This window comes from Ranitomeya imitator, chromosome 1 (assembly GCF_032444005.1).
Source record: "Ranitomeya imitator isolate aRanImi1 chromosome 1, aRanImi1.pri, whole genome shotgun sequence".
Taxonomy (NCBI): Eukaryota; Metazoa; Chordata; class Amphibia; order Anura; family Dendrobatidae; genus Ranitomeya; species Ranitomeya imitator.
This window is the reverse complement of record NC_091282.1, coordinates 1144005805-1144025922: the sequence shown is the minus strand read 5'-3', so window position 1 is coordinate 1144025922 and position 20118 is coordinate 1144005805. Positions and strand designations below refer to the sequence as shown.

The window sequence follows — 20118 nt, the reverse complement described above, 5'->3', positions numbered from 1 at the left end:
ATGGGACTCCATATGACATGATACTACTGTGCGGTCACTGTGGCCGGACGGCAGAGGAATATTATCACACTGAGGTCAGGGATCATTATCAGCCATCATACATGCGATAATAACTGACAGATGACATCTGCTCCACATGACATGAATGATTCTCACTGTCATCACACAAAATGGAGCTGATTCTCACATTTACCTCGTTTCATTTTCCCCGTTCTCCATTTTCTGATTTTTCTTCTGCTTTGCTCAGATTAATTGTAGATTTTATTTCCTCCTGAGCTGGAAATTCTGATCAGAAAGTAAAAAAAAAACTTTCAGTAGTGACGTATCCTAATGGAATCTGCTTTGTCTCCTGTATATAGTAGGATTGTTCTAGTGCTGTCTCCTATAGTCCTGTAATCTGGTATGATATTATAATAGGGCAGAATAAGTCTTATATCTTTGTGGAGTAATACACTAGGGAGATGTTAAGATGTATCAATAAAGATTATAGAAGATTTTACGGAAATTTTGTAGCACGTATGTTTTTTTTTTCTATAGAAAATACTGTCTGCTTCATAGGAGAGTGATGGCTAGCTTAGCAGTTTTATTTCTGGGCTGTGTGCCATTATTGCTTTCCTCAGTATTCTCCTTGTGGTGTCCCCTATGTGGTATTCCATAAAAATCCCATCTCCATGGGATACCGGATGTATAATGTGTTCCATGCAAATACTGTGATTTCTGTGTAAACTGTATGTTGTAGCACATTGTGAGAACTACTGACAAGCCCCATTATCATTAGTAAAGGGACTGTTTGTCATGATATGTACTTTTGCCCTGTCCTGTATTTGAATAATATGCCATTTGATGTATGTAACTGTTCTCTGGTTTCTATTAGCTGTAATTTATGTATTTTCTTGGCTGGGAGTTCACCTGTAACAATGTCTCTTTCCCCCAATACTTGCAGCCCTAAGCTCTAATGTAATTAAGCTTTGTCAACATCACTAGTGGAGGAATAGCCATTCTTCCTCACAGCAGGTGGCTAGTCAAATGTACATATTACATAGACTGCCTGGAGCCCACCAGTCTAGAATCTTCTGCTGGACCCAACCATTGAATAGAAGGTGTGACCTCTACCCCCCCTTCATGGGCGGATCCCAGGAGCTCAGACAATCCATTCTTATTTTGAGATCAGATGTGAGTTGATCCTTGAAGGAGAAGGAGTGGGGATTCTTAGCTGAGGCAAGACCCCATGTCCATCTGTGACTGCGGAAGCGAACGGGGCGAGACTTGAGCTGAGGACATATCTTGTCGTTTGTGAGATTGTTTTGGGATCCCTTGGACTAATTGTGGACTATTGCTTTGTTACCTGGCACAAGGATTATCGGGAGGTGCCCCCGAACCTGTTCCATTGGACTAATTGTGGACTCTGTAGATCTACCTGCATGTGTTGTTCCAGCGTTCTTGATAATAAATCTGTTGAATCATCCCTCGGCCTGTTGTCCCTTCTTGCTCTGCCGTACACCCCGTCACAAACTGGTGGCAGCAGTGGGATCAGAGCAGAAGGAATGGAGGACAACGGCCCATCAACATCGAGAACCAGCACCACAGAGTACAAGAACTGGAGTTTGGGGAGCCTACAATCAAAGGCCCGGGAAGTAGGAGTCCGTTTTAAAGGACTCTCCAAGGAGCAGCTTATTGAGGCTTTGGAAGGAGTTCGCCTGCAAGATGACGCTGAGGAAGGACCCTCACAGCAAATGGAGGAAAGACTGCAGCCGGAGGTAAATACCCAAAAAAGTCAGTGGGTTGTGTGGTACGAGGAGGAGTTGGCATTGCTGGGAGAAGAGGCCACCATAGACGATAAGAGGGAGGCCATTCACAGAGCTCAGGAGAGGGAGGCCATTCACAGAGCCGAGGAGAGGGAGGCCATTCACAGAGCTCAGGAGAGGGAGGCCATTCACAGAGCCGAGGAGAGGAAGGCCATTCACAGAGCCGAGGACAGAGATCAGGAGATGGCATTGCTGGAGAGGCAGATCGCTTTGGAAGCAGCTAGAAGCTCCAGACAGACTGTAACCCCAGCACCCACCATGAGGGACCTCCCCAGAGTGTCCCGCAAAGACTTCAAGCCCTTTAATGAGGCTGCAGGCGACATTGAGGGCTTCTTCCAGGACTTTGAGCATCAGTGTCGATTAATGGAAATCCCGGAAAGGGACCGAGTCCGACATCTGGTGGGGCTCTTAGAGGGTGGAGCTGCCGCAGCCTATAAAGCTATGGACCCTCAGGAGAACTGTGAGTATGCGGAGATTAAACGGACTATTCTAGAACATTATGCTGTTACCCCAGACACTTGCAGGACTCAGTTCCGTACTTTAGCCTGTGATGAGGAAGTGTCTTTCAAGATGTATGCCCACAGACTCAAACAGATATGTCATCGCTGGCTGGAGGCAGATGAGGCCTTAACCTGGGAGACCTTCCTCCAAGTTATCCTAAAAGAGCAGTTTTACTTCAAGTGCCCTGCTGAGATCCGGGAATGGGTGCGTGAGAGGAGACCAGCCACTGTGGAGGAAGCTGCAGCTCTAGCTGATGAGGCTCTCACCATCAAGCCTCAGTGGAGGATTCTGTTGGAGGATGGAGAGAGGCCTACCAGCTCCACAACACCGGTGGCCCCCTGTTCTTCTGTCCCCATTGTTCCCCGTTCCTCTAAGCCACCACCTCATGCTGATACCCCTGTAAATGTGCCTCCAGTTGCTTCTACTGCGTTTTCTGGAATACGACGAGGAGAGGAAGTAGCAGAGCGCAGGTGTTATGGTTGTGGGCATCTGGGGCATCTGCAGGCCTCATGCCCAGCCAGCTCATGGAGAAGTCGTCCTCAAACCCCTACAGCACCTTCAGGTGGGAGCCGGCCTCCAGGTTCCCTTACCCCTCGCCCAAGAGGACGCCTTGGATGGAGTGAGACCCAGCACAGATGCTATCGATGTGGACAGCCGGGGCATCTGCAAGCCTCCTGCCCAGCTGTTCAAATGAGGATTGATCCTGTACCCAGTCGTATTATTAATTATGTACAGCCAAGTGCCATGGAGGACGACGTGTCACCACTACGTGAGGACTGGCCTAGTGCCTCACCCACCTATGTTGCACCACTAGGAGTTTATGGTGTGCGACCCGCAGCTATGACGACTTCTGCTCATCGAGGTAAGCACTTGCAGGAGGTCGTGCTGGATGGACAGAGACTTATTGGATTTTGTGACTCAGGGGCTTTCCTCACACTGGCTGATCCCCGAGTGGTTCGGCCTGAGGCAATCCATCGAGGACCTGGGATTGTCATTGAACTGGCTGGTGGACAATGGAGGACTATTCCCACAGCCACTGTGGATCTGAACTTTGGTTTTGGGGTCAGGCGATGTGTGGTTTGGGTGATGGGTGGTCTGCCTGCAGATGTTCTCCTGGGCAATGATGTGGGAGAGCTACGATGCCAATTCGTGGCTGCATGAAGCCACATGTAAGTTACGCTCTGCCTGTGTGTACTTAACCAGCGACCTGTAGAGGTCTCTGGTACGTACACAAATTGGGAGGGGAAGGGATTGTCATGATATGTACTTTTGCCCTGTCCTGTATTTGAATAATATGCCATTTGATGTATGTAACTGTTCTCTGGTTTCTATTAGCTGTAATTTATGTATTTTCTTGGCTGGGAGTTCACCTGTAACAATGTCTCCTTCCCCCAATACTTGCAGCCCTAAGCTCTAATGTAATTAAGCTTTGTCAACATCACTAGTGGAGGAATAGCCATTCTTCCTCACAGCAGGTGGCTAGTCAAATGTACATATTACATAGACTGCCTGGAGCCCACCAGTCTAGAATCTTCTGCTGGACCCAACCATTGAATAGAAGGTGTGACCTCTACCCCCCCTTCATGGGCGGATCCCAGGAGCTCAGACAATCCATTCTTATTTTGAGATCAGATGTGAGTTGATCCTTGAAGGAGAAGGAGTGGGGATTCTTAGCTGAGGCAAGACCCCATGTCCATCTGTGACTGCGGAAGCGAACGGGGCGAGACTTGAGCTGAGGACATATCTCGTCGTTTGTGAGATTGTTTTGGGATCCCTTGGACTAATTGTGGACTATTGCTTTGTTACCTGGCACAAGGATTATCGGGAGGTGCCCCCGAACCTGTTCCATTGGACTAATTGTGGACTCTGTAGATCTACCTGCATGTGTTGTTCCAGCGTTCTTGATAATAAATCTGTTGAATCATCCCTCGGCCTGTTGTCCCTTCTTGCTCTGCCGTACACCCCGTCACACTGTTCTTTTCAAATTATCACTGCTTCTCCATAATTGTGGATTATGTGCACAAACGACGATCGCCACCATCATCCTCTACTTCAAAAGGCAGCTACTGCTCAAATTGTCATTTTCCACATTATATATTCTAATGTCCGCACATTTGGGATTCAATGTCAGTATAATTGGGAACATGGGGTTGAGGGAATATATTTCAAAACAGAAATGGAAGTCACAGTTGAATTTTTGTTAGTCATGCGGTTGCAAGGTGTGTCAGGCATAGTCACCCAGCAGTAGTTATCTGAAGTTGCTTTTTTGTTTTCCTGTATGCCCAGTTCAGACCATAGAACATTTCAGAGCAATATGTGCATTAGAGTTGTCCACTCTCCCTCCCTATGTTGTTATTAATCTATGTTCTGGATATAAGGTATTACATTTTTTTAAAAAAGTGGTAATAATGAAAAGAGATTTAGTGCAATATGTTGTTATCTATTTTGTATGGCCATGTTATCCATTCGTATGCGTTGTATGTTTAGGTAGTGTTGTAAAAAGTCACAGCTGGCGGTGTGTGAGCAATTCTTTTTTGTATATTGCCAACTCTATCCACAGTTTAGAGGGGGATGATGTTGCCAGTTTAACAGTCTAGTTAGGGCGACTATGTGAGGGTATAAGGCCATAGACAAAAGGCTCACAGTAAAGGATCCCTGCGCATCGGGCACATCCACAGCCTTATGTTTGTCACATAATGACCACACTCTATGGAGAGTCATTGAAAATTTTTTGAGAAAAAAACATTTTAATTGATCAAGGTCATCATAAAACATAAATATAAAAATATTAGGTATTTTATGCAATAATAATAATTAAAAATAAAATAATATAACTATTCCATGATGTTTCACAATTCAGAGGTAACAGGTACAATGTCAGACATTGCAAAGTAACACATAGTTCAATTCCTACAAGAGGAGGTGAGGACTCTGCTTGAACATTTACAGCTCATAAGTAAAATGTTGTACACAAAAGGTAATAAGTGTTTTGTAGTATAAGGTCCGGCCACCTTTACAATAAAAAAGGATATAAATATAAGGCTGCATGTACCGGCCACCGGCCAGTATCTGTATATGTACTGAATTTGATCAGATAACAAAATGCATAGTTAAGTTTGATAAATGTGGGAAAAAAATCAATAAACCTAAAAGTTTTTTATTTATATTTTTTATTTGAATTAATAATAGAATAGAAGGATGAGGGAGGGGTTAAACTAGGAACAGAATCAATAGACAAATTCATAGTCAGGGAGTCAGCCGGGGTCAGATACCAGGTGTTCAGTAAAAGCCCGGTCAGGCGAGCAGTAGGATTAGGCCGGGGTCACACTAGAGAATTTTACGGACGTATGAGAGGTGATACATGTCTGACAAGAGATGTAACAGAAGGCCACAGGTAGCTGGCGAACGTAAGGTGTTCATTTTAGGACATGGTCACAAATCAAAGTCAAACATCAGAAATACTCTGATACCTGATTCTGATACTTGAGTCTGATACCTGAGTCTGATACTTGACTCTGATACTTGACTCTGATACCTGACTCTGATACCTGACTCTGATACCTGACTCTGATACTTGACTCTGATACCTGACTGATACCTGACTCTGATACTTGACTCTGATACCTGAGTCTGATACTTGACTCTGATACCTGACTCTGATACCTGACTCTGATACCTGACTCTGATACTTGACTCTGATACCTGAGTCTGATACCTGAGTCTGATACCTGAGTCTGATACTTGACTCTGATACCTGAGTCTGATACTTGACTCTGATACATGAAATTAGTAAAATTAGTAAAATTAGCTAAAATTAGTACCTGGGATCACTTGAGCTTGTGGTGCAATGGTAAGGCCGACGGCTGTAGTCTCTAGACGCCGGATCCATTTTTTTTCCACCGGATCCATTTTTTTTCCACCGGATCCGTTTTTCTTCTGCTGGATCCATTTTTTACGCCGTCTCCGTTTTTCTTCTGCCGAATCCATTTTTTTTTACGTCGGATCCGTTTTTTTCTGCCGGATCAATTTTTTTTCGCCGGGTCCGGTTTTTTTTTACGCCGATTCCGTTTTTTTTTTTGCCATATCCGTTTTTTCTGCTGGATCCATTTTTTTTGCCGTATCCGTTTTTTTTTTTACGCTGGATCCGTTTTTTTTTCGCCGGATCCATTTTTTTTTGCCATATCCGTTTTTTTCTGCCGGATCCGTTTTTTTTTTACGCCAGATCCGTTTTTTTATGCCAGATCCGTTTTTTTCCACAGAGGAAAAATGGATCTGGCGGAAAAAAACGGATCCGGTGAAGAAAAATGGATCCGGCGTAAAAAAAATGAATCCGGCGTAAAAAAAACGGATCCAGCAGAAAAAAATGGATCCGACGTAAAAAAAACGGTTCCGGTGTAAAAAAACGGATCCGGCCTAAAAAAAAAGGATCCGGCGTAAAAAAAGGATCCGGCAGAAAAAAAACGGATCCGGCGGAAAAAAAGCAGATATGGGGAAAAAAAAACGGATCCGGCAAAAAAAAACGGATCCGGCGTAAAAAAACGGATCCGACGTAAAAAAAACGGATCCGACGTAAAAAAACGGATATGGCGAAAAAAATGGATCCGGCAGAAAAAAATGGATATGGCGAAAAAAACGGAATCGGCGTAAAAAAAACGGATCTGGCGAAAAAAACGGATCCGGCAGAAAAAAAACGGATCCGGCGTAAAAAAAAAACCGGATACGGCAAAAAAAATGGATCCGGCAGAAAAAAACGGATATGGCGAAAAAAAAACGGAATGGGGGTAGAAAAAACGGATCCGGTGTAAAAAACTGGATCCGGCAGAAAAAAAACGGATATGGTGAAAAAAGCCGGATCCGGCGAAAAAAAACGGATCCGGCAAAAAAAAAAAAACAGATCTGGTGTAAAAAAAAACGGATCCAGCGTAAAAAAACGGATCCAGCGTAAAAAAAAACGGATCCGGCGAAAAAAAATGGATCCGACAGAAAAAAAAGGATCCAATGTAAAAAAAAATGGATTCGGCAGAAGAAAAACGGAGACGGCGTAAAAAAATGGATCCAGCAGAAGAAAAACGGATCCGGTGGAAAAAAAATGGATCCGGCGTCTAGAAACTACAGCCGTCGGCCTTACCATTGCACCACAAGGTCAAGTGATCCCAGGTACTAATTTTAGCTAATTTTACTAATTTTATGTATCAGAGTCAAGTATCAGACTCAGGTATCAGAGTCAAGTATCAGACTCAGGTATCAGACTCAGGTATCAGACTCAGGTATCAGAGTCAAGTATCAGAGTCAAGTATCAGAGTCAGGTATCAGAGTCAGGTATCAGAGTCAAGTATCAGACTCAGGTATCAGAGTCAGGTATCAGAGTCAGGTATCAGTCAGGTATCAGAGTCAGGTATCAGAGTCAAGTATCAGACTCAGGTATCAGAGTCAGGTATCAGAGTCAGGTATCAGAGTCAGGTATCAGACTCAGGTATCAGACTCAAGTATCAGAATCAGGTATCAGACAGAGTATTTCTGATGTTTGACTTTGATTTGTGACCATGTCCTAAAATGAACACCGTACGAACGTCCTTCTATACAGGTCCAGCAGTGATGGTGGATCTGCTGGACTTAGGTTTCCTGTCTTTCAGATGGTTCTAGGGCAACAGCAACAACAAGCAAATACTTGAGCAGCCCTGGATAATCCACGCCGGCAGGATGATAAGATCCGGCGTAAGGTGGAACCTATGAGAAGAGAAGTAAATATAATGTAAGTGATGGGCCTCCATATGACATGATGCTACTGTGCGGTCACTGTGGCCAGACAGCGGAGGAATATTATCACACAGAAGTTAGGGATCATTGTCAGCCATCATACATGTGATAATCCCATCACTGACAGATGACATCTTCTTCACATGAATGATTCTCACTGACATCACACAACATGGAGCTGATTCTCACACTTACCTCGTCTCTTTTTCTCTTTTTTACCCTTTTCTGATTTCTCTTCTTTACTCAGATTTATTGTAGATTTTGTTTCCCCCTGAGCTGGATCAGGAAGTAAAAAAAGAAAACATGACATATCCTAATGGGATCTGCTTTGTCTGCTGTATATAGTAGGATTGTTCTAGTCCTGTCTCCTATAGTCCTGTAATCTGGTATTATATCATAACAGGGCAGAATAAGTCCTACATAATGTACATAATCCCATCTGAGGGGCATTAGATGTGTCACTGATATAGAGCAGTAAGCGCCCCGTGTGCCGCTGTGTGGTGCATCACTGATGAGCGATATTCTATTATAGGAGACGATGTCTCCTCATGATGATGTAGGTTATTGGACGCTACAACATATCTCACAGAATTCATGAAAAAAACTGTACAAAATTAGCGAAATAGAGATACAGTATGGGCCCATGGGCAACATAATTGGGATCAATGAAACATGGATAACATAGGAGACCTTATACAGAAAAACCAGGTGGATATATTTGAGCCTTGAAGTCAACATCCATATTGTTGGTGCTGCAGACATGGACATACCTGATAGTGGGGACGTGGATGGTAAGATGGTAATAACGTCGTCTCTATCAGATACAGAAACAGATTCTTTCTGCCTGTTTGGAAGAAGAAAAACGTGTAAATCACAAGTAAGCATGGTACAAAAGGGGTTGTCTCACTACAAGAACACCAACTATAGGGCCTAATAGGTCATATGACTGTCATAGTGGGGAAGGTCTTCTGCTCAAAACTACGTTTTACAGAGTGGAGCGGAATTAAGCTACTAAGAATGTCTGACATGTTATGCTACATCTCTCCTACAGTGTGTGTGTGTGTGTGTGTGTGTGTGTGGGGGGGGGGGGGGCAGCACTAAAAATGTATGACCGGCCACAACCATAGGCAGCTATCACCATCGGTTTCTGAAGCCAAATACACAATCACCGCTAGTCATGGGTTGGTGGATGCTGAATTTGATAAAATGTTATTTCTGTTCTATATTTGGTGTTGTGCACATATATCAGCCTGGAGCTCCCAGTAATGACCCCATAATCTACTTACTTTTCTGAAACGTCTGTGCTGGATTTTGGTGCACACTCTGGAGGGGACTTGGGATCCTCCTCATCCTCTGAGTCCAGATGTTTGTTTATATCAGAGTGACCTACAAGACATAGGTAATGAAGTGTTATTAGAGGTTGTCAGTGTAACACAGTCACCATTTATATATGAAACATGGAAAACATAAGAGACCTATTACAGAAACACCATGTGGAAAAATTTAAGCCTTGAAGTCAACATCCACATTGTTGGTGCTCCAGACATGGACATACCTGACAGTTGGGACAAGGATGGCAAGATAATAATAGCGTCGCCTCTATCAGATGCGGTGACAAATTCTTTCTGCCTGTTTGGAAGAAGAAAAACATGTAAATCACAAGGAAACTATAAAAGGGGTTGTCTCACTATAAGAACACCGACTATAAGGCCTAATAGGACATATGACTGTCATAGTGGGGAAGGTCTTCTGCTGAAAACTAACTTTTAAAGAGCAGAGCGGAGAGGAAAACAACTGCCAGGAATGTTTGGCATGTTATACTACATCTCTTCCACAGAGTAGGGGGAGCAGCACTAAAGATGCATGACCGGCCTCGATCATGGGCTGTTATTACCAGCACTTTCTAAGGACAAGAGTAAGGACAAGAGCACAATGACGGCTAGGCATGGGGCGGTGGATGTTGCATTTGATATTATAGAATTTCTATTTCTGTTCTATATTTGGTGTTGTGCACATATATCAGCCTGAAGCTCCAGTAATGACCCCATAATCTACTCACATTTCTGAGGAATTTGTGCTGGATTTTGGTGCACACTCTGGAGGGGACTTAGGATCCTCCTCATCCTCTGAGTCCAGATGTTTGTTTATATCAGAGTGATCTACAAGACATAGGTAATGAAGTGTTATTAGAGGTTGTCAGTATAACACAGTCACCATTTATACAGGAAACATGGAAAACATAAGAGACCTATTACAGAAACACCATGTGGAAAAATTTGAGCCTTGAAGTCAACATCCACATTGTTGGTGCTCCAGACATGGACATACCTGACAGTTGGGACAAGGATGGCAAGATAATAGCGTCGCCTCTATCAGATGCGGTAACAAATTCTTTCTGCCTGTTTAGAAGAAGAAAAACATGTAAATCACAAGGAAACAGTATAAAAGGTGTTGTCTCACTATAAGAACACCGACTATAGGGTCTAATAGGACATATGACTGTCATAGTGGGGAAGGTCTTCTGTGCAAAACTAACTTTTATAGAGCGGGGTGGAAAACAACTAAAAATGCATGACCAGCCGCAATAATGGGCTGCTATCACCAGCACTTTATAAGTGCTAACCATGGGGCTGTGGATGTTGCATTTTGATATTATGGCATTTCTTTCCTATATTTTGTGTTGTGCACATATATCAGCCTGGAGCTCCCAGTAATGACCCCATAATTTACTTACATTTCAGAGATGTCTGTGCTGGATGTTGGTGTATACTCTGGAGAGATGTTTGTGCTGGATGTTGGTGCACACTCTGGAGGTGACTTGGGATACTCGTTGTTCATCATCCCGTTAGTGGTGGTATAGAGCTACATGCAGAAGCAACAAGATATAAAATAATTTTATGTTTACTTTTATGGTTCTTTCCTATACATTTTTTGGATTTATTAATCCCATACACTCCCATACTTACTTTAGAAAGCCTTTCAGATGATGATGTAAAATTTTGGAAGTCAAACCACTCATTGTCCTCACTTGTGCCCATCTCATCCTCTGAGACCAGATGTTTTTTCATATTAGAATGGTCTGTGAGACATAGAAAATGAAGTGTTATTAGAGGTTGTCAGTAGGGTTGAGCGACCTTTACTTTTATAGGATCGGGTCGGGTTTCACGAAACCCGACTTTTTCAAAAGTCGGGTCGAGTGAAATCGACCGATCCTATAAAAAAGTCGGGGTCGGGGTCGGCCGAAACCCGAAACCCAATGCAGTGCATTGGGTTTCCATGGTTCCCAGGGTCTGAAGGAGAGGAAACTCTCCTTCAGGCCCTGCGATCCATATTTTAGTGTAAAATAAAGAATTAAAATAAAAAATATCGCAATACTTACCCTCTGACGCGCCCTGGTACTAACCGGGAACCTTCCTCCTTCGAATCAGCGCTTCAAGGACCTTGCGGTGACGTCGCGGCTTGTGATTGGTCGCGCGACCGCCCATGTGACCGCTCGCGCGACCAATCAGAAGCCGTGACGTCACCGAAGGTCCTTCAAGCGCTGATTCTTAGGAAGGAAGGCTGTCGGAAAGAAGCAGGGCGTGTCCGAGGGTGAGTATATACCTAATAGGAATATACTCACCCTCGGACGCGCCCTGCTTCTTTCCGACAGCCTTCCTTCCTAAGAATCAGCGCTTGAAGGACCTTCGGTGACGTCACGGCTTCTGATTGGTCGCGCGAGCGGTCACATGGGTGGTCGCGTGACCAATCAAAAGCAGTGACGTCACCGCGACGTCACCGCAAGGTCCTTGAAGCGCTGATTCGAAGGAGGAAGGTTCCCGGTTAGTACCAGGGCGCGTCAGAGGGTAAGTATTGCGATATTTTTTATTTTAATTCTTTATTTTACACTTAAATCTGAATTCCGATACCAATTCCCGATATCTTAAACATATCGGGAATCGGTATCGGAATTCCGATTCCAGATTCAGAAGATCGCCGACTTCATGGCCGACCCCACACTGGGGTCGGGTCGGGTTTCATGAAACCCGACCTTGCCAAAAGTCGGCGACTTCTGAATATTACCGACCCGTTTCGCTCAACCCTAGTTGTCAGTATAACGCAGTCACCATTTATCATTAATATTAATGGGAACTGATTATCATATAATATGGAAAGTGAGACAAACAGACACTTAGTCTACATGACATCTTTTTCTACTTACTGATAAATAAACTGGTGTCCACATCTGATGCAAGCTGAGGAACGTACAACGGCTTTTGACTTAGAAGGTTATCAAAGTCTAAATTTCTAAGGAATGGATGATCCTTGATCTCACATGCTCCTCCTGGATAAAGAAAAAACAAAAGTGATGCGGATATTGTCAGAGACACTCCATACCAACAAATTAAGGGAAGCGCTTAATCGAGTAGGTTGGGACCATCTCATGTTAACTGGAGATGCCGACTATAAATTGGGCATGTTTAAGGATATACTACTAGAATCCTGTAGAAAACTTTTACACTGTGGTAAAAAAATGTTCAGGAATAGAAAGAAACCATTATGGATAAATTAGACACTGCAAAGTTTAATCAGACTAAAACAAAGGGCATTCAAAATCCTGAAGGCCGGGAATACAGAAATTACATTTCAGGAGTATAAAGAACAATGTAAGAAACGTAAATAAGAACTCAAGCTGGCAAAGTTATCCACAGAGAAACAAATTGCCAGTGACATTAGAATAAATCCCCCAAAATGTTATAAATACATCAATGCTAGAGATATTAAACAGGCAATTTTCATCCGTGTTCACCATAGAACTAACTGTTCCGGGGATCAAGTGCAGCGCCCCAGTGTCCTGGTCATTGCAGTATTGTTGCTCCGCCACTAAGGGGAGTGATGGTACGTCTGATTGCACTAAAGGAGTTCACCTGACCAGGTATCACAGTCACATATTACACTTCACACTCCGCCCACCAGGGGGAGCAAAGGGTTCTATGTACTAGGCCACTCCTCACACTCTGGTAAAACTGGGGGTTGGATAGGAAGTTAGAGAGAAGCTGACTGGGTTTTGCCCAGGTAACATCTAGTGAGAGAAGAGCATTGCTTGGGAAGATCCAGGGGGGTCCCTGTCAGGGGTGGGATCCTGACAGAGGCCTAGCGAAAGGACAGATCGTTACGGAGCCGCGACTGCACTTCATTGCGGCGGCATCCTAAGAAAGGACACAAAGCGAAGTATATTGTGGAGAAGTGAGAAACGAGATCACAGCACAAAGGTGATAGAACCAGTAGGAGTCATGCCCCGAGATCGGCAACATCCTACTGAGGCGCGTAGCCGGTGGCCGAAACATCGAGGAAGTATTGGGCTCTACGCATTACTTCAAACCAACGGCAGGGCAGTTAAGTTTAGGTTGGCTGCCTCACCTTAATCACATAATGAAGACAACGGAGGCAATTGTGGGAGAGGGGCGTCTCTAGGGTCCCTATAAAATAACTCCAGGCCTACCCCGTCATACGGGTGCGTCCTATCCAAACCATCTGGGGGACGGAGAGAAAGAACAGAAACATTCACGACAGTTGTGAGGACTATCACGTGGTGCTCAGCAGGGAAGTACTACGACACCCAGGCGCTAGTAGGTAGGCACTGATTTCCACCTGCAAACGGAACTCTGGATGTGCCTTCGGACCGGCCGGTCTCAGCCAGCCCTGTTAACAGTGCTCTGGATTGCGGATGCCGAAGCCTTCCGTAAAGAGGTAAAGAGACTGCAACCCTGTGTCCTCGTTATTTGCTGCGACCTACACCACCACCTACACCTTTTATTGGGCGCCCCTTAGCAGGACCACGGAGCGGGCGTCTGGGGGCCGCTCCACATTCAACGAGGCAAAGGTCACCACCGGAAATAACTCAAGAAGAAGTATGCCTGTGCCTGAGCTAATTAAACATTGACAATTTCCCTGGCCCAGATGGCATTCACCCACGGATACTGAGGGAATTGAGCTCAGTAAATGACAGACTGCTGTATCTTATATTCTTAGCCTGTCTTTTAACAGGGGTGGTGCTACAGGATTGGAGGATGGCTGATGTGGTACCGATATTTCAAAAAGGTAAGAAGGTAGAGCCAGGTAACTACTGTCCGGTAAGCCTGACATCAGTAGTGTGCAAAATTTTTGAGGGCATTATAAGAGATGACCTGCAGAAATATATTGCAGAGAATAAGTCGGAGTCCCACAAGGTTCAGTCCTTGGGCCCTTGCTCTTCTCCATTTACACCTTTGGCCTGGGACAGCTCATAGAATCTCATGGCTTTCAGTATCACCTCTACGCTGGCGACACACAGATCTACATCTCTGGACCAGATATCACCTCCCTTCTAACCAGAATCCCTCAATGTCTGTCTGCTATTTCATCCTTCTTCTCCACTAGATTTCTAAAACTTAACATGGACAAAACAGAATTCATCATCTTTCCCCCATCTCACGCGACCCCCCCAACGAACCTATCCATTACAGTAAATGGCTGCCCACTCTCCCCAGTCCCACAAGCTCGCTGCCTCGGGGTAATCCTTGACGCTGATCTCTCCTTCAAACCACATATCCAAGCCCTTTCCACTTCCTGCCGCTTTCAACTCAAAAATATTTCACAAATCCGTTCATTCCTCAACCATGAATCTGCAAAAACTCTAGTCCATGCCCTCATCATCTCTCGCCTTGACTACTGCAACCTCCTGCTCTGTGGCCTCCCCTTTAACACTCTCGCACCCCTCCAATCTATTCTAAACTCTGCTACCCGACTAATCCACCTGTCCCCCCGCTATTCCCCGGCCTCTCCCCTCTGTCAATCCCTTCACTGGCTCCCCATTGCCCAGAAACTCCACTACAAAACCCTAACCATGACATACAAAGCCATCCACAACCTGTCTCCTCCATACATCTGTGACCTCGTCTCCCGGTACTTACCTACCCGCAACCTCCGATCCTCACAAGATCTCCTACTCTACTCCCCTCTTATCTCCTCTTCCCACAATCGTATACAAGATTTCTCTCGCGTATCACCCCTACTCTGGAACCCTCTACCACAACACATCAGACTCTCGCCTACCATCGAAACCTTCAAAAAGAACCTGAAGACCCACCTCTTCAGACAAGCCTAAAACCTGCAGTAACCACCGATCGACCAAACCGCTGCATGACCATCTCTACCCTCACCTACTGTATTCTCACCCATCCCTAGTTGATTGTGAGCCTTCGCGGGCAGGGTCCTCATTCCTCCTGTACCAGTTATGACTTGTATTGTTTAAGATTATTGTACTTGTTTTTATTATGTATACCCCTCCTCATATGTAAAGCGCCATGGAATAAATGGCGCTATAACAATAAATAATAATAATAATAATATAATAACTGACAAACAGCATGGATTCATTAAAGATAAGTCATGTCTAACTAACATGTTGGGTTTCTATGAGGAGGTAAGTGCAAGTCTGAATGCTGGTAATGCAGCTGATGTGATTTATCTGGACTTTGCAAAGACTTTTGATACTGTTCCACATAACAGCCTTATACTGAAGCTCCAGGGACTGGGGGAAACTGTATGCAGATGGGTAAGGGAATTGGCTAAATGACAGGAAACAAAGAGTTGTCATAAATGGTACATTCTCTAAATGGGATATAGTCAGCAATGGGGACTGCAGGGATCTTTACTGGGAGCAATTGGAACTGCAGGGATATGTGCTGGGAGCAGTGGAGACCGCAGGAATCTGTGCTGGGAGCAGTGGAAACTGCAGGGATCTGTGCTGGGAGCAGTGGGGACCGCAGTGATCTGTGCTAGGAAAAATTATTTTTAACCTCTTTATTAATGACCTTTTGGATGGGATTGAGAGTAAAGTGTCAGTCTTAACTGATGACACCAAACTATGTAGGATTCTAAAATCTGACCTTGACATTACAATTTTGCAAAAAGATCTAGATAAGATGTCTGAATGAACAAACACTTGGTAAATGAGGTTTAATGTAGATAAATGTAGAGTAAGGCACCTAAGACGGAGTAATCCTACTGCTGCATATACATTAAATGGGAGTATACTCTGGACTACAGAACAGGAGAAGGACTTGGGTATTCTGGATACAAGTAAGCTGAGCAGCAGTACTCAATGTCAAGCAGCAGCCGCAAAAGCAAAGATTTTCGGATGTATAAAAAGAGAGATAAAATCCTGCGATCCCAACATATTGTTACCACTCTATAAATCACTGGTGACTGAGGCCACATCTAGAATATGGGATCCAGTTTTTGGCTCCATATTTAAAAAAGGATATTCAGAAATTAAAGTCAGTTCAAAGTTGGGCAACCAGATTATTACAAGGGATGGAAGGCCTCTCATATGATGAAAGGTTGGAAAAGTTGGGCTTGTTTTGCTTAGAAAAAAGACGCCTCAGAGGTGATCTCATTTATACGTACAAATATATGTGTGGTCAGTACAGAGGACTGGCGCATGTGTTATTCCTTGCAAGGACCATACTAAGGACCAGGGAGCCCTCATTACGAGTGGAATAAAAGTGATTCCGGCAGCTAAACAGGAAAGGGTTCTTTACAGTCAGACTGTGGAATGCCGACCACAAGAGGTAGTAATGGCCGACACTATAACGGCTTTTAAAAAAAGAGCTGGATGATTTCCTCAATACACATAACATTGCGGGTTATAGTTAATTTAGTGACAAAATGAACAATTGGTGGAGAAAGGTTGAGCTTGATGGATCTAGGTCTTTTTTCAACCTTTGTAACTATGTAACTAGATCTGAACAGTTTATCTTAATCTCAGCTAATTACGTAACTGAGCAGACATGAGGAAATAGACTGAAAATCTTAGTACGGAGAACTATAAATGGAGAAGATGATAGAGAAGAGCTGATCCTCATGGACATGAGCGTTATGTCCTCGGTAAAATAAGGGAATATTAATATTATTGTATCCGTTACCTGTCCCAAGTCTTCGCTCAGGATTTCTTCTGAGCAGCTGAGTGATGAGGTTCTGAACAACGAGGGGAGGAGTGCAACGACGATTCCAATATATGTCTCCTGTTAAATAGAAAATTACAGATCATAAATCCTCTATACTGGACTGTTAGATATAGCAAAGGAAGTAACTAAACCAAAATAACCAGTCAAAGCATTGATCAGATTATTCTACTTACCAGTGACCACGGTTTCATAAACCTCACTTCGGGAAACCCCATGAAATGGTGTATATCCCGTGAGAAATTCATATAATATGATGCCCATTGACCACCAGTCAACAGGTCTTCCATAGCCTTGCTTCAGGATGACCTCTGGGGCTATGTAACTCGGGGTGCCACAGACCTGGAAACCAACAGAAGATAGAGATGAGAATCAATGAAACGATTATTATGACAAGTTCTCGACATAAAAACAGAATGACAGAAGTTAAAATATCAGTGGAAAGTTTCTCTGAAAATGAAGAACGTAGGGAAGAGCAAATAGAGTTATGAGATTTGTACAGAACAAGCTAAGTTCCTGTAGGTAATGCTGACCTCACGGTCCAGGAACTCTCTGGAGATGTCCTCTGCTGAGTGCTTGTACGTGTTGGTGTTTGGTATCATGACACCAACTTTTGAAAGTCCAAAGTCGGTAACTTTAATATGTCCAGCAGATGTTATCAGGAGGCTGTGAAAGAGAAGATGATTTTAGCTTCATAGACTGTGAGATAATAAATGATAACTTTCCCTCTTTATTACTATGGGGGCACTTACTTATCCGGCTTCAGGTCTCTGTGCACCACACCGTAACTATGCAGGTATTCCACACCAAGAACTGCCTCTGCAAAGTACAAGTGGGCCAACGGGACAGGGAAAGGACCCCTGGTCATTAGAAGGGTCCTACAGTCTCCACCTATAGAAGAAAGGAAATATGACCAGTGAGGGGTTTATACAGCAGATCACCATGATGTATAATGAGAAGTGAGCGGAAACATTGAGGCAGGAGACAATATATAAAGATATAATGTGCTGTACATTGCACAGATTAATTAGTCTGAATTTATGGTGAAATGTCATCTATGTAACTAATGACATAACGTGATGTCATGTATCGTCTACAGCTGGAGATACTGACGTGCTCAGTGCGGACATATAGGGAAATCACACAGCTCAATGACTTTCTGGGCACCATGGTAATAGATAACCTATAGTACATGCTCTGTGGGAATGTAACCGTCCATGGGTACAAGTGTGGCAGCCCAGGAGTCCGGTTGCCACAGTAGCATTGCCTTCCTCAGGGGTGTGATGCCATGCCTGGAAGCAAAGAAGGATCCCCTTACCAGATGATGTCCGCATCCAACACCTTTCCTGACTCCAGACCAGAAGGGGGAGCTCTAAACCCAGTTTTCAGGGAAGCTTCCCTATAAGTTCTGGTCTGAAGGTGGGGTTAGTGAGTCTTAGTCAGTGGGAGGCAGCAGACAGAGAAGGAGGAAGAGGCAAGAAGTGAGGAGAACCTGAGGGATTGGAGCTGTGACTGAGCTCACCCCAGGACTGAGTGTCAAAGATTGGACACTGGAGTCCATGGTGGTGTGGGAACTGCAGGCTCCGCAATCAAATCCGGAGGACAGGAGATTGCAGGTCTCCTGGCCCCAGCTGACACCTTGAGGCACAGCAGCATATGAGAGCCCGGAGTCACCATGAGTGACACCTGGAACAGGCTCAAGCTGCCAACCATGCGGGAAGTGTTTCTATTAATGGACAGACTGTGAGAGGGAATTGAGGAGAACTAAAAGCACCAAGCACCCAGAGAAAAGCGCAGCAGGAAGGCCTCCAATTCCACCTGGTTAGGTGGGCTCTGAATTACTTCCAGGCTGCCCCGATCTCCATCACCAGCTGTGACTTGTGCCCCGGACTGCACCTCCAACCTGGAATTAAAGGTAAAGAAAACTGCAACCCTTGTATCCTCTAGTTATTCCTGGACCCTCAGTCCTGCAACCCAATGTCACAAGTCCCTTACAAAACTGTACAGATAGCCCTGGGGCCCCGCTCCACCTGTGGGGAGCAGAACCATCCCAGCTGCATCATCATCGGCCCCAGCAGTCCCCTTAAGCAGCGACGGCCATTTATAGCTGAACACCACAGGTGGCGCCACGTACAATCCCTTATGAACTTCCCCTTTCTTATTTTTATTGCGCGCACAGGGCCATGGAACGGGTCACCGCTGCCGTGACCACCCCTTTAAGAGCCGTGCGACCTGTTCTGAGTACCCCACGGCCCTAGTGGGTGTTGCACAAGTCTTAATGATATGAGAGGTGATAAGATGTCAGCAGACATGGGGTGAATATAATACAATGTACATGTCCTACCTCCTACATACTGCATGACCATACACAGGTGAGATTTAGTTAGGAAGGAGCAGAGCATGGAGGCCACAAAGGGACAGTCTGCAAATGTTAGGATGTCTCTCTCCAGATAGGCTCTTTTCGCTCTCTGTGGAGTATCCAGGTTCCGCTTGGCCATTTTCTTCATCGCAAAGATCTCTTCAGAGTCTTTATGGCGCACTAAGTGGACGGACCTGGAGAGAAAGAGAATCCATGGTTTATAATGAATCCTTATTAACAGTCTGTATATACAAGTCATTACATGATCTTCTGTACTAATGTTTGATACCAGCAGTCCGGCCATCACTAGAAATCCACATCTAGAAATACATAAAAGAACTCTATATAGATGATGGGAGGTCTGCACAATGCCTCGTCTGCCAGACCCTCACCCAGGTCACATTATAGATGAGAGAATCTACCGAAATTCATCTTGGGCAGATTCGCTATAACCGACCAGTAGATACGATTCAGTCCAAATATAAATTGGTCTAAACTGAAAGTTCTTCAATTGTCGTAAGAAGATGATTTTTAGGCTTTCTCCACAGCCCAAGGCAGAATAACTGGAGGGGAGGGAGCAAGTTCTAATATAATTAATCACATTACACCCACTTGTCCTCGGCCCTCCCCGTCCATCACTGCCATCCTCCGTCCTCTGTGCCGGTCTTTGGTTGTTCTCCCTTCTGCTGCTGGGGCCAGTGATTGGACT

The 20118-nt window shown here is 44.5% G+C and overlaps 1 protein-coding gene across 1 annotated transcript; it reads right to left on the bottom strand.

The window, feature by feature from the left end:
* Positions 1-130: 130 nt before the first annotated feature.
* On the bottom strand, positions 131-17376 carry LOC138658321 (microtubule-associated serine/threonine-protein kinase 4-like). The gene is made up of 11 exons (XM_069745792.1): positions 17227-17376; positions 17012-17110; positions 12265-12387; positions 11030-11142; positions 10798-10925; positions 10392-10462; positions 10123-10222; positions 9619-9692; positions 9350-9449; positions 8834-8907; positions 131-285 (listed from the first exon to the last, which is right to left on the bottom strand). Exons 1-11 carry the CDS (start codon positions 17312-17314, stop codon positions 200-202), a joined length of 1056 nt encoding a protein of 351 aa, XP_069601893.1. The 5' UTR covers positions 17315-17376; the 3' UTR covers positions 131-199.
* Between the last annotated feature and the right edge of the window lie 2742 nt (positions 17377-20118).

Coding starts and splice junctions, on each gene's coding strand:
- LOC138658321 (XM_069745792.1), bottom strand. CDS start 17,314: ATGGGCATCATATTATATGAATTTCTCACGGGATATACACCATTTCAT. Junction 11,143..12,264: donor GGACACCAGTTTATTTATCA/GTAAGTAGAAAA, acceptor TATGTCTCACAG/ACCATTCTAATATGAAAAAA. Junction 9,693..10,122: donor AGCACAAATTCCTCAGAAAT/GTGAGTAGATTA, acceptor TCTTCCAAACAG/GCAGAAAGAATTTGTCACCG.